Genomic DNA, 14939 nt, shown 5'->3' on the forward strand with positions numbered 1-14939 from the left:
ATCACAAATAAGGGCAAAATAATAGTATCACTTGCCAGTATTATCCAATCTAGTCTTATAATGTATGTCCAAAGTATGTCTGAAAGGTGCTGATGCATATTTTTGTAACCTGTATCGTATTACCTTCAGTTGTCAGGTGTTCCTGTTGTTTTCAAACTGAAGGATCCTGAAAAGTGTGAACTAAAACCCTATGAACAACTGAGATGAATACAGAAGGAAACTTTGTCATTTTGAGGAATGTATCCATCTCGTTGAAACTAATTATCAGCTGCATCTTTTAACATGCAAGAACAAAACCCTCTTTACTCTTCATAATCTAGTATGACGCTGCTTTGAGGTTTGCATAAACACTCTAGGATCAGTTCTACATGGCTTTGTGTTGATCAGGAAGTTGCAGACAATGTGTTGATATCAACTGATGATTTTTTCATTTAAAGGTCAAACGGCTCTCTGGTTTTACTTGTTCTGGGTTCTTTAGCACAGATTCACAGCAGTGCTCTGGGGAATTGATGAACTCTTAACAATGAAACTTTGTGTGAACAGGGTTCACTTCACACAGACTACATTGTCAGTTGTTGAGTTTGGGCAGCACAACTGAGGCATTCATGAGCCGCAGCTTGAAGCTGAGCCCCTCAATGAAGTGGCCATGCAGACTAGGGCCCTTTAAGGGTGGGTTTATGCATTTATGATGATTGTACTATTTGAGCCAATATGGTCTTCAGAAAAAGGGGTGAATCACAGTATTTGGTCCTGATTTGATGATGGTTACTCAACACAGAGAGGAGGTGTAATCGCCTGGCTTCTTTCATTGGCTGTGAGTGCAGCATTCCTCTTGGCTCTCCTGTATTCATCAACAGGCAGGGACAGGCTCGGCCCATCTGACAGCAGCACAGTCGAGCAGGTGTTATACAAACAGCAGGCTGATTTATTCACTTTTAACAAGAGGACGGAAAGCTGGGTAGCTATGCTGTCTGCCCTTACAGTTTTCCCTAAAATATGCTGCCAAGAAATGTCTCCTTTCTGGGGCAGCCATCAGATGCACCTTTGATCACAAACAGCATATCTGTGTGTTGATGGGCCAGGATGAAACGTTGAAGTTATATATATATATATATATATATATATATATAAAAGATGAAACTTTTATTTCCGAGCAGATGCTGGTATCTGGCAAGTTGAATCAGACATGAAAAATGCTGCTCAGTCTCACCAGGATTTTTGGCAGAACAAGTTTCACCAATAATGACACATCTGCATGTACATGGTTGTAGTCTTGTTGGAGTGATTCAACACAGTTGTGTAATAATTACAGTGTAATGGCAAGCAACTCTTTACATGAACCAGGGAAACAACAACCGAGCTGCAGTATTTCTATTTAGCTTTTAGGGTGGCTGTCAAAATTTCTATGTAGGCTAATTGAAAGTGGAAATGAATAGGGAATAATACAAAATACCACAAAGTGTTGTAAGGCCAGTTAAAACGTTAGTTTTTTTGTGTTGATTTCAGATTCATGGGATAGGCCCACTGTGATTTTATTTCAATATTCAACAGGTTTGTAGGCTAAGTTTTATGCCAGCCACAGACAGGTGTTGTTGCTATTTTCTAAAGAATGGTTTACATTTGTTTCCGAGGTAGAAGACACGTATACTCTGTTCTCAGCGGATGTGGTGAATCAAACGCAAGCGCAAGATCAGCTGCAATGAACTGCTGTCTGTGTGTGTCAATCACGTTTCTCTCCCTGCCCCCACTCATTCCCTATCGCAAAAACAGTTCTCTCTCTGTGTGTGTGTGTGTGTGTGTGTGTGTGTGTGTGTGTGTGTGTGTGTGTGTGTGTGTGTGTGTGTGTGTGTGTGTGTGTGTGTGTGTGTGTGTGTGTGTGTGTGTGAGAGAGAAAGGGCATTGCCCAAGGCAACAGGGTGCAAACGCAGACGCGTCATCTGGCCCATTTGCTGCACCTTTAGTAACGTCAAGTCAGCAGAGACTGGAGTTACCGGATAGGGATCAGACCTTCCTTAAAAATAAGAGTCTAAAACTATAATCACATATGCTAATATTAAATTAAGTTGTAAACTAGTAGGTTTATATTTTTATCTTTATTTCCAATTTGCTGAGGGGGCGTATGCATTTTCTTTAATCTAAGTCAAAATGTAATGCAACGAAAGAGGAAATCTGGGCCATTTGAGTATTTTATTTGAATCCTTATTTAAATGTATATTATTTAAATTATATTATTATTTATTTATATCACTTTTAATTAATACGTTGAGTAGTTCTGCTTCCTTGATGCAAATTAATAACCTAGCTATCTAACTTGTAGGCCCAGTCAAACGTGCAAAAAAAAAAAGAGAAAATTATGTCAATATTCAATAGTTATTCAAATGTGTTAAGCTCACCAATTTTTTTCCAGTCCTCACTGGCACTGCAGCCAGGAGAAAACATGTGTGCCTGGTGAAAGCATGACATTTTGATTCGTTCATGATGGTTTTATTATGAAAGTCCTGACCGGAGTCTCGTTGATTTTATTTAGCGTGTCCTGACAGAGCATCGCGCGCAGGGAAGATTGGTTGGCTAAAGTCCTTCGTCTCGTCAAACCACTCCCTTGAGCTGTCGACAGAGCCACCCTTCACTTACCGAGAACCGTTCCGAAGTATGTTTGTTAACTCGGTAGAAAACGTGTAAAAAGCTCAGTATATTTATCTACACTACTGTCTGGTCAAAGTTTTAACGCTCGGAAACCACTTGAAACTTTCTGAACTCGGACCTGCCAGCCGGAGAAAGCATGGTGCTAAAATCAGAAGACGGAGTCGGTGAGTGAAACAGTCAAGGAACAGTTTTCTTCGTCTAAATATCGTTTAAATGTCTTCACAGCAGTGTCTTTAGTTGAAAACATGTTATTCAGACGTATAAACTGTGTTTATGGGTGAACGTTTTCAGGTAAATCTCAGGAACAAAATGTGTGACGTGAGTGCTGGATCGTCTGGCCTTGTTTACAGTGGTTACTCTGCTGTTTGTACTAGATTGATTTTTCTGAGCCAACTTTGTGCGTCTTACCTTATTAACTCCTGTGGGCTGAACTTTATTACGTGCCTTACCTAAAAAAAATAATTGTTAATTAAATTAAACAGCGTAATAAAATAATATATAGTCTTATTGTAATTGATGGTGTCAGTCCGCAATTGGAGATTTACAAAGTACAAATTAATTAAAAAAAAAAACCCATAATTTTAAGTCAGATAAATAAATAAAAAAAGACCCTCTTGGATCACTATACTTTTTGTTGTTGTTGTTAAATGGTATTAGGGAAATTGCTACAGTTTATTTGCCAGTCTTTGCAGATAGCAATTTTAGCACTGTGTGGGTTTTCTTAACCACACTTTGAAACATTTACACGTTTAATATGTTGGCCCTTGGTGCAGAACACAATTCACCAGCTTTTCCCTTGGGGAGAACATCTTCAGTGTCATTTTTCAGTGACTGCTGAGCTATAAGCAGCAACAGGTGCTAGAGCAGACAGTTACTCCTCCAATGTCAGCAGCATGGCCGCTAAACATTCAAGTTTTCTTTATTTTTCCTGCCTTTGAGTAGAGTTTCTTAGTTAAAATCAGTATATTATCCTCATAGAAGCCTATTCCAACAGCCCTAGTATGTAGTTGCCATTCCTTTACATGCGGTTATTATTTTTTTATTACCACAGAGTGAATAACTATATAGAAATAAATGAGTGTGCAGCCTTTGAAGACAGAAATCCTTTGTTGCTGAGCATGACTCTTTCATCTCTTTGGCTTGGTTAGCCTGGCAGCATTAATTAGCACCCTCGACTTGCGTCACTGTTAATCGTGTTAGAGAACAGTGAACATCTGACTGACCGATCCTATTAATATGCTGCTGCTTTTTTGTTCTGCTGATGGAGAGGGAGAAGAACTTACACACTCAGTGGCCCCATGGCTGAGTCTGGCTGGCACACCGCTGCATTGTGTTTACAGGGATGAGAGCTGAGATGGAAACAGTCAATTCTCTTTGAGTCCATTTGTCTCTGCCTTTTAAAGGTGGGTGGTCTGGGAAGTTAAAGTAGTTGTCAGTAATGGTTCCTTAATGAGCGGATCCGAGAGCTCTAATGGGGCTCCAGTACAATGTGCCCTGCCTGGCATTAATGCCCCAGTGGTTTGATAACCGTCATTTTCTCCACATAATCATATTTTAGCCTTCTTTCTGTATCAGATGCAGCCCTCCTCTCCTCTCATGCCAGTGTTTTATTCTGCATAGTTACTACCATAATGCAATTTGGACAAATGTGTATTTACTATACAGTGCAGTAAGGTTTTTGGTCTCATGTTTGGTAGCTCAGCAACACACAGTAGGCTGCATTGCTGACATGTTTTATGGCAGAAAGAGGCAGAAAAACAATGGTATACAGTATTTTAACCACTGCATCCTGTCGCAGTAATGTTTGGCTAGATGTAGAGCGGCAATCAATAGGTATTTTTTATTGTTTAAGTTTTTCAATTAATTAAATAATCACTTGGCTTACAACAAGTCAAAAATAAGAAGGGTCCAGCACAGGTTGCCAGTGCCAAAAAATATTTTTAAGAAAGCTTTAGTTTCATTAGCAGCCAATTATTTTTTTTGATTTTATAGCAATATAAACAAGGAAAGTAAAGCTACGATTATATTAGCCAAAATCATGCAGCTCTGTCCAAGTCTAAATTTTAGCCAAAACAATAAATTGATTAATCGAATGGAAAAAAACAATCCCAACATTTTTGATAATTTAGTAATTGTTTAAGTCATTTATCAGGAACACATTCCAAATATTTGCTGGTTCAAGTCTCTCAAATATGAAATTTTACTGTTCTCCTCTCTTTTATACGATTGTCAGTTTAATATCTTTGAATGTAAAGTGTTAGTCAGACAAAATCAATTTCACTGCGTCACCTTGGGCTCTGGGAGGTTGTGTTTGTGTGTGTTTCACTATTTTTACACAATGCTGCCTGTCAGAATAACAGGAGGCTTTACCTGATAGGCTCGTAAGGTCACTACATTTAGCTGTTGACACCATTGACAGTTATGGCTGATTTGCATGGGAGCTGTTTTTGTTCCAATGAGCTTTGCCACATTTCTTTTTCTCTCAGTCAAAAAAATGCTGAGACACACACACACACACACACACACACACACACACACACACACAGGTTTTGTTTCTCCAGAAATCATTTAATTTTTCATTTCTACTTCTGCCTTTTTCTATCTGTCTTGCACATTTTCTCCTGCAGTTCATTCTTCTCTCTCCTCTCCCAGCACTGATTTGATTGACTTTCAGGTTTCTTTGCAGCAGGTCTAGACACGCATGGATTCATTTTCCTCATACAGGCCAAAACTCTGTGATTAGTCCTGTTGATAGGGCCCAGAAATTCAAAATGGCACCTGGCAGGTGCTCCATAGCAAAAGCAAAGCAATGTGCTTACTTGCCTACCGAACACAGCTTTGGTGCAGGTCAGGCTTTTGTTTATGGTCTGGTTGTGCTTGCATAGTCTGCTCAGCATTATTTGTGTATTTTTTTTTTGGCTGCAGTAAAGTAATGCTAAGCTAAAAACATCAGTACATCACATTCTATGCTTTGCTCCTGACCTGACTTGTTGATTTGACAAATGATTTACTATTTGTATGGTGTGTGTGTGTTGTCTCTTTTTGAAAATGCAAAGGATGCATTGAAAAGGATCTAGCACCATAGAAACTTTCTCAAAGAGATAAACAATGCATGCTGAGTAGTTGGAGTCCTTTTGGTTGTTGTGCACTCTTCAGATAACAGTTGAACATGCATGCCCTCATGCTGTAATATGGCTGAAGGATGAAAGTAATGAAGGAAGAATGGCTATTTCATTAAATTTCCCACAGGATGGGTGGGTTTAGTCATAGCTTTCACTCCTCCCCTGAAGTATGAAAACGGCTCACAAACAGGAAACCGAGAGTTTGACAATATGCTTGAAAGGAAATGACATCCCACGGTTTGTGTGTGGGTTAAAAATTCGACACTTCTTTGCTACAGAAATAGAATTAAAGAAAGATTAGTGGCTCTTCCAGCTTTCCCATCATGTGTTTTCTGTGCGTGTGTGTGTGTGTGTGTGTGTGTGTGTGTGTGTGTTTTACTGGCGAGAGAGGATGTTGATAGTAGGACAGCCCCGATAAGAATCAAGGCCAGCAGCATCGGAGGACAAAGGCATGCATTGTGGGTAGAAATAGCACGTCCGCCTTTGAGGAAAAACATTGAAAAGGGTTCACATTGTCCTATCAAAACAATTAACGTTGATAAATACCAATAAAACAGTATGGAGATTATTTAACAAAGCTTATCTTTTGTGTTCATAGTGACGGATTGGATGTCTGTGTCTGCGTGCAGCTGCAGGATGTTTATGCTGTGGAGTCCTCTGTATGTTTGCTTTACACTGAAGCTGTGTGTAGGGGATGCTCTCCAGCTTCCACCCAGTCACATCCCCTGGTCCCAGCATTCCTTCACAGCAGCCTCAACACAGCCAGCAGACGGACTGTGAACTGTTTCTGAGAGATTGTCATGTTCTCTCGGGGGAGCAACAGTCCCATGAATCCCGTGGCTCCATAGTGTGGCATACACCTGACCTGACTCATATAAATGCAACAATGCCAGGTTGTTTTTGTGGGACAGACGAGGCTCCGAAATTTGGGATGGTTTTGACCGCGCGGTGTAGTGGTTCCAAACCTGAGGGTCCATAGCCCACAAGGGGTCCCTAGATTAATCTACAAGGTCACACGATGATTATAGAGATATAGACGAAGAAAATAGACGTATATCTGTTGAGTAAACTTTTAGATTTTTCTTTTATTTGATTCTTCAAATTGAACAACCTGAGAAGAAGAAATCCCTCTGTGTATGTATTGCTCACAGCTCATGTTCGTACTAAGGCTGTAACCTGTAATGAGAACACATTGCTTCATTTTAAAAGGTCACCAGCCAAAACGATTGGGAACCACTAGTGTACAGTAGTAAATATGGGCTCCATACATGTTTATTTACATTCTCTATCTGGCATATGTACTTATACTTTACTTGATTTCCTACAACCCAGAGACAAAGTGTCTGATCGTGAGCTGCGTTTTATGAAATATATGTTTTTAAAAGAGTAATTAACAATACTGATAGTGATATCATGACCAAGTGAAGTTTTTTTTCTGTCACATTGCATTATGGACTTTTTATAAGTCTAATCCAAGATATAAATCATCACTTGTCAGAACTGGGTATAACCCTACTACACAACACATGGATCCCATACTGGCCCTTGTCAGAAGAAACTCTGTCACTGTGGGACTGCAGAGAGCAGACGGGACAGCAGAGGGCTCCAGGTTGACTCATAGAGACCTACAGACATGAGGCAAGAGCTCACATCTGCTCTGGGATGCAGACATACCCAGGGCAAGTAAACACTCATGCTGTAAAAACTCGAGACATGACAAGGAGGAATGCTGGGAATCTTGTGCAATCTTTTGGCATGCATCCTTAGCATTGGGGTAATGCTCATGCACTAGTCTCAACAAAAACATACACAATTATCTTCAGGAGAGACTCCATTGTTTAACTGGAGTTTGGAGGTGATAATGATAGCATGCCTGGTCGCATGACTGATCAGTGGGGAAAGGACCTGGCTTAAAGTGGTGACTCATACAGCTCATGGCTTCCTCACTGTGGTGACCGGATGTGTCCAAAGAAGAATGAATACATACGTACATATACTGTTCACCATCAAGTTCAGTACTATTGGTCTTTGTATGACTTTTTTTCTTGATGTTATATCTGGAGTCACTACAAAGATATAACATTAGCTACATTTGACTTTTAAATGTATCTTTTATGGAAAATATGACCTTTGTTTTCTCTTTTTGGCTGCTGGTTCTGAGTCGTATGATATACCATCTTAACCTCCAAAACACCGTTTGTGTAGTTTTTTTTTTTTTTTTTAAAAGCAATGTGGGCTCGTTAATCTCATTTTGTTAATCATTGTAATCCTATCATTAGGGCTGGGGTCAAACATCAATATTTATATTCGTAATCGTATTTGTCTTCATTTCATGAATACAATTCCTGTAACCACAACTATCTATAAAAATAAAAGGTCTATATCACAATATCCACACAGATTTTATTGAATTAAATTTGTGTGGATATTGTGATATAGACCTTTTTTATTTTTATTACATGTGTGTGTAGGCGGCAGAGAAAGGAAAGACCAGTGGGTGGAGCCTTCATGTTAATGGTAGTGACAGCAAAAGAGAAAGAAGAGACCAGTGGAGGGAGAGGAGGGAGCGAGGTAGTGAGTAAGGCTCCTTCCCCAAATGGACTATGTCAGTGTGCTGTGAGCATGCTGGGAGCTGATAGCTGTGCTGTGCAGTTGAGGAAACCCTGCAGTATCTCTCTCCCTGACTGGAGGAGGAGCAGGCTCCTTCTCTCTGCCACTTGTCATGTGGAAGTCCGGCTCTCCTGCGTTAAGCCACAGGAGCTGACAGAAAAGGGGACTGCTGGGTCTTTTTTTGTATCAAGGAAGAGAGATAAGGTGGAGTAGAGAAAGAAGAGCAGCTCTCTGAACAGACACAAAATCTACACTTTGGAGGATTTCTCTCAAAGGTTAGCACATAAATTTGCTGACGCTCATGTTTTTATTTATTAAATTGATCTTGTGTTGTTTTCCACAGGTCTGTTTGTGTAGCTTGTGATTGCTGGTACTTTGCTGTCATGTGGATCAGTTTTTATCGACTCTGTGTCCACCCCCATCCACGCTTTGAGTAGAATTTAAAATGAAATCAGCAAAGCTGGGCGTAATGCATGTTACCCAGATATAACCAGCTAGGATGAGAATTATTTAAAGTACAAGTGGTTTGACTTTTCATTTGCTGGGCTATCCTGTCATTCTCCAGTCCGTTTTGTTGTGTTTTGATTAAGGTAGATCAGAGGTAGAGCGGGTCGTCCCTCAACCAGAAGATTGGTGGTTCGATCCCAGTCTGGGAACATGTCAAAGTGTCCTTAAGCAAGACACTGAACCCCAAGTTGCTCCCCAGATGCTGTATGTTGTTGTCCACTGCTCCTAATGCTTAGGATGGGTTAAGTGCAGAGATTGAATTTCACTACATTGTGCTGTATGATTGTATGTGACGAATAATAAAATTGTTTCTTCTTCTGACTGTGACATTTGAGAAGATTGAGTACTGGTGCAGCAGGCCAATGAATGGGCAGTGCTGTCAGTGTGGGTGAGCAGAGGCGTGTCTGTATGAATTGGCAGGGATGGTATGAAGGTGTATATTTATCTCTAGGATCATATGTCTGAGCAGTAAAAGTGCAACCAGAGGCAAAGCTTTAGTACGGCTGCAGAAGTCAGACTGCGATTTTACTTTATTATGGAACTCAGTGGCACAAAAGGAAGCTGGGATGACCAATAAATAAATGTAGAGCCTGGACACAAGTAAAGCCAAGGATGCTGAGGCCATCAGTCCCCCTGCCTGGGCCTTGTTGAGGAATGTCCTAAGAGGCCACTTGCAGACACAAAGGGAAAGCTGTGATCGTCCCACTGCTCTTTTCTACGGTCTCTGTGTTCCCCTGCCTTACGCCATCCCACGCCTCCCCGGCCAAACACAGGGCTCCTTCTCCTGTCATCTCTTATCGCTCAGTCCCCCATGCACCCCCTCCCACCCTCAGGCCAGGTCAGGTTCAACGCTTTGTGGCTTTTTGATCCATAACTGGTGGTCCATCTCGTACTATTTCAAGTTCTGTTTTTGTGTTTGGCAGCAATAGATCTGGAGGTTAGAGATGAACAACTTATTTCGGCCCGGTGCCCATATTAAAGACTGGCATTCCTTTACAGCCCCTGCTCCGCCTTGGTACAAGCTGTCTGGTTCAGAAGATGAAGGGGTGTGTGTGTGGTTTTACATATGAGGGAGAATCCCGTTGGGGTTTACTGTAGTAATGAGATTCAGATCAAAGATCAGTGGATGAGACGGCTCCCAATGTTCATGTTTTAAATCATCCTTTATTGTTCAAGCAGGAGTATTAGGAAAGATCAGAAAGCTTGGAATCATTTTAACAGATCTTGGTGTACTCTTGTGTGTTTTTGCCCATACTAGCTCACATAATCGAACGTTTGTGTGCATGTGTTTTTTGCTGAATGCATTAAAGTCCATCATAAAGTAGACTTCAGCTGACGCTCTTGGTTTAGGCTAGGGGTCGATTGATTGGAGACTACAGGGACTTTGGAGGGGTAGAGGGTGCATTTTGCAGTTTAAAGGGAACTATTTCTAAAACTATAAGGACAAAGGCAGTACAGCAGCAACATCAGCCTTAAGGAACAGAGGGAGGAGGTGGAGAAGGGCTGGAAAAAATGGATAAGATTAGCTAGAACAGAAAGAGGGGTGTATAAAGGAGTAGATGAGAGGAGAAATGATAGAGAAAAAAGAATAAGCATAATGTAAAGTGTGTGAGGACCAGATGGATAGCCTACTGTTTCCTTCGCAAAGATATTGAGGAAAGAAGATGAAGCACCTTTTGCAGGGTGCAATTTCTGCTATCGGCATCATCCATCTGCCTCGATCAGTGCATGCACTTCATCAAAATGTAATTATGTACAGGCACACAGACACGTTGCTGCAGAAATGGTGTGTATCTCTTTGCGTATTCCTTCAGTCAGCAGATCATAGGCAGCGTTGTAGCATAAATATATTCATTGATGTCTCCATCTAGTCCAGTAGATATAGATGGAATAGATCCAGTGTCCTACTAACCTGTGTTATTTCAACATGTCTTTTTAAGTTCACCTATATGTGTATCTTGTGACCCTGTTCAGTAGCTGTGTCACTGGGGGCAGCCTAGGGGAGGAGCTTATTTAAAAAAATTTGGAGTCCTTGTGAGCTAAGAGGAGCTCCCTAAATTGGGTCACATCTGCAGGGAAGGGGGGCTGAGAGATCCTACAAGCACTCAAGAATTCTAATTTCCTTATTTTCCAAGGAGAGTTCTTCAGTGATCTGGTTGGAAATAAGACGTCCGCCTCTTCTGCCAGGATGGCAATCAGGATGTGTATTAGTGGACTCTGCCGCTGTGGGAGAGAGAGAGCTATAATTGGTCTCTCCCCTGATGTCACCTCCCCAGTGCTCTCCGCTGACCCAGCCCTCACTAAAAACTACTTCGCCCATCTAGGAACTCTGCAGATGCTCTAAAAGCAAAGGATAAGGACATACACTGTCAGACTGTGAAAATGGATTTAGGGCTCAAATGAAGCATTGTGGTGGGTTAAAAAATATTAAAGGCACACGAGTTTTGCAAGAAGGGTTTATGTAAAACAAAATGCAGTTGTAATAGGGGATAGGGATGCAGCAATTCAGTGGGCACCATGATTATACTCAAAGGAAACGTATTGAGTGTTTTATAAATTTAGATTAAAAAGCACTACGTAGTAATGGGGAGCCAAGACACGGCAGGCCAAATCTCAGATTATACTGTCTAGGCAAAAGGGCACTTGTGTCTGTACCTTATATTGTCATATTTTGCTCTCCACTTGCATGTTTCCAAAGCACTTTGTACCACCTTCGTGTTGGCAAGTTATTTAACCTAGTATAGGCTACATCAAGACTTGATGTAGGTATTGTTATTCTTTCAAAAAAGCTAATGTGCAGATGTAATTTCAGTACGAGTACCATTTTATTGCTCCTATAAATGTCCTGCGTTATTTCCTGATACTGACTTTGGTTAACAATCTATTTGAAACATTTTTGCAAGGCAGTAATGGGTTTAGTCTGAATATCACTCTGCACAGTTCCAGTCAGCTGGTGTTAGTGTTGGAAGTTAAAACAAAAAGCAAGTTACTGAGCGCTGACACAGCGGTGTGTGTGTGTGTGTGTGTGTGTGTGTGTGTGTGTGTGTGTGTGTGTGTGTGTGTGTGTGTGTGTGTGTGTGTGTGTGTGTGTGTGTGTGTGTGTGTGTGTGTGTGTGTGTGTGTGTGTGTGTGTGTGTGTGTGTGTGTGTGTGTGTGTGTGTGTGTGTGTGTGTGTGTGTGCGCGCATGTATGTGACTGTAGTGTACCCTGTCTATGTGCGTGACTGCACTCCTTCCACGCACGCCTCCAAGTGAATGTGATTCCTGTGAATGACCTGCTTTCCACGCAGCGTGAGTCCCCAAAGGAGTAAAGATGTGGGCGTCCCGTGTTTCTCCTTCAGCCTGTGGAAATCACTACATAGAGTTCTTTAGGGGCCCTCTGCTTCTGAGAGACTCCAGGAGTCGGATATAAACAAGGCAGATGAGGAGTAGTGCATGTTGTGAACATTGAGGAGAAAACCCTGACTTTTCCTTTCATATCATTTACTCTTTAAACTTTTTAAATCTATCTTATTGAGATATTAGGTTTTAGAAACCGATTCTCCCCATCACTCTTTCTTGACCCTATCCACCCTGTCGGTCTTCTGTCTTTGTCATTTCCTGTCTGTTTCTGATGACCGTCTCTTTTCATTGGCCTTACCAGTGCAGAAGTTTTCTGAATGACAGCCAAGCAGCACTCAGCATTTACTTAAGTGGATGGGTTCCCCCCTCATCTGCTGCATTCTGGGTATTGACACGCACTTGTTGCCCACCTCTGGCAAATACATGAGTGGGGCCTTTCCCTTCCCTGATGTGGCGCGATCTTTTTTAGGCGGCGTCATGATGGCAGTGATGTAAGTCCTGATTGGCTCCTTGATTAAGTCTGATCGTGTGGGTGACAACCTGATGACATGTGGGGTGGCAGGGTAGAAATCCTGCCCTTTAATCCTTATACCAGGGTGTCATCATGCACATGCTCTGCAGATTGGCTAAGATACTGATTTCCTACAAGCTCCTCCAATTCTCTTGAAGGAGGCAAGTGAACCGATGATTACCATCCTCAAATAATAACGTTCCTTTGCTCAGTTTCTTTTTTAATTATAGTCCTCTGCAGCTCTTCTCTTCTGTCCGTCCTTTACTTTGTGGTCCTCCTTTAAGACAGAAATGCTGTGGTTGTGTTGGGCCAGCTGTCTTGTTTGTGTGGCGTGGCTCCCTTCAGCAACTGCCAGATGCCCAACCTGACATCATATTTCCAGAAAGGGAATGGACTTTCTGTTTTAGCCTGGTCCTCTCTGTTACCCTTGTTTCTGTTGTTGAACGCACGGCCTGCTTGTCTAGTCGATAGGGTCATTGAATGCAAGAAAAACACACATTCTCAAACCTGTCAGCACTTTGTTTCATTACAAGTTTTCAGTTACTTAAAAAAAAAAAAAAAAAGAAGCTAGTTTCCTAAAAATAAAAGTAAAAAATACATAACTTGCAATTTTTGCAAACAAAATAAATTATTATACATATTGCCATATCAGAAGTAAAACACAAGGCTGTCAAGGGGAGGGAGCGACTTTCGTCTTTCGTCGCTGCACCATTCTCATTTTGTCTGCTAAACTTAACTGAGTGGCCGCTGAAACGACCGGGACCTCATGGTGATCGGTAAGCGGCTCTCACTCACCTTTTGTCGGCTAAACTTCCCATTGTGTCGTCTTTACTGAAGCCAAAATGTGTCCAAATGACGTACACAGCATTTTTTTGTTGTTGGTATAAGCTGTTGCTCAGTTAACTCATTATTTGAGTTCTCCTCCATGTTGCTTACAGTCCACAGACTAGATGGGGCAGAGTCATGTGACTACACATGCGGTAGTATGTTCTTAAGGGTAAAGTACATGCTGAACATGCGCAGTTGGCAGAGTATTAACAGGATTTAAAAAAATAAAAAAATAAAACTGATATGCGAAAATTATACTGATTAGAGGTTCTGAGTTTTGGTTACTTTTCAATGAATCGTCCAGCCCTACTCTCGAGGGAGCTGTCTAACCAAAAACAAAAGTTGTGCAACTATTTATTTTGGTGTCCGCTCCCCTTGTAAGTGAGAATAGTTGTGTAGAGCTAACCATGGTTTCCATGGATACCCTGAACATTTGGGATGAATACAGTTTGCCAGGGATACTGTAGGCTGTGAGGTATGTGTGAAAGGTCAGTCTTGTGCGGACTGCCCTGCTCCCCCAGTTGTCTGAAAACAAGACGGGAAGACAACATGGCTTTGTTTTGGAGCTCCTTAACAGCCCGCTATAAGGCTCTTGCATGCCCTTCCATTGTCTATTATCTCCATGTTAAATATTAGCATACATTCCATTAAGTGTCATGGGTATTTGCTTCAAGATGTTTAGGTCCGCATACCTGTTATTAAAATAAGTGTATAATAATAATAACTCTATTATGCAGCATATATTTTCTCTTTAGGATATCATTTATTTAGCATTTTACGCTTTGATAAAATCGTTACGGTAAAGTGTGTGTGTGTGTGTGTGTGTGTGTGTGTGTGTGTGTGTGTGTGTGTGTGTGTGTGTGTGTGTGTGTGTGTGTGTGTGTGTGTGTGTGTGTGTGTGTGTGTGTGTGTGTGTGTGTGTGTGTGTGTGTGTGTGTGTGTGTGTGTGTGATTTCATGTTTTTTGAAATAGCAGAGTAAAGAAAAAGGAGAGTTTTTTCAGGTCATTGTTAGTATCCTAGAGAGTTGTGAAATGAGTATTATAAAACCATTTATTCCTCTGTCCTAAGCTTCCATTACTCTATAACCATTAACTTGTTAACCGTTTGTAGAGATCCACCTCGACCTCTTCAACCTTTGAATCTTGCTGCTGAGGTAATGAGGGGAGCAGGAGGGGCTTGTCCACTTGGGGAATCCGAGAAAGAGTGAGAGATGATCTCCCAACACAACTGCTGTGACTTGAGCAGCTTATGCCACTGTCAGGGTTCAGCAGGGTTAATTGCCACTCATGCTAAGTATCTCTAGTCTTGTAATACTGCTACAGTGTCTACCAAACAACACTTTGCAGCAGCTTTTTTGCTGCAGAGCGTCCGCCGTC

At 41.4% G+C, this 14939-nt stretch overlaps 1 protein-coding gene across 4 annotated transcripts in view; it reads left to right on the plus strand.

Moving 5' to 3' along the window:
• Window positions 1-14939, plus strand: part of cyth1a (cytohesin 1a) — a 44273-nt gene that overhangs the window by 13729 nt on the left and 15605 nt on the right. Inside the window, exon 1 of one of the 4 annotated variants that reach the window (XM_028598858.1) lies at window positions 2547-2807. The exons of 2 other annotated variants lie outside the window; for them this stretch is intronic. In XM_028598858.1, the coding sequence (XP_028454659.1) occupies window positions 2780-2807 (28 nt within the window). In that variant the 5' untranslated portion in view covers window positions 2547-2779. Of the gene's footprint in view, window positions 1-2546; window positions 2808-8411; window positions 8651-14939 lie in introns of those variants that run through there. One more of the 4 variants, XM_028598860.1, reaches the window with a different exon arrangement.

The sequence above is a fragment of the Perca flavescens genome, chromosome 15, assembly GCF_004354835.1.
Source record: "Perca flavescens isolate YP-PL-M2 chromosome 15, PFLA_1.0, whole genome shotgun sequence".
Taxonomy (NCBI): domain Eukaryota; kingdom Metazoa; phylum Chordata; class Actinopteri; order Perciformes; family Percidae; genus Perca; species Perca flavescens.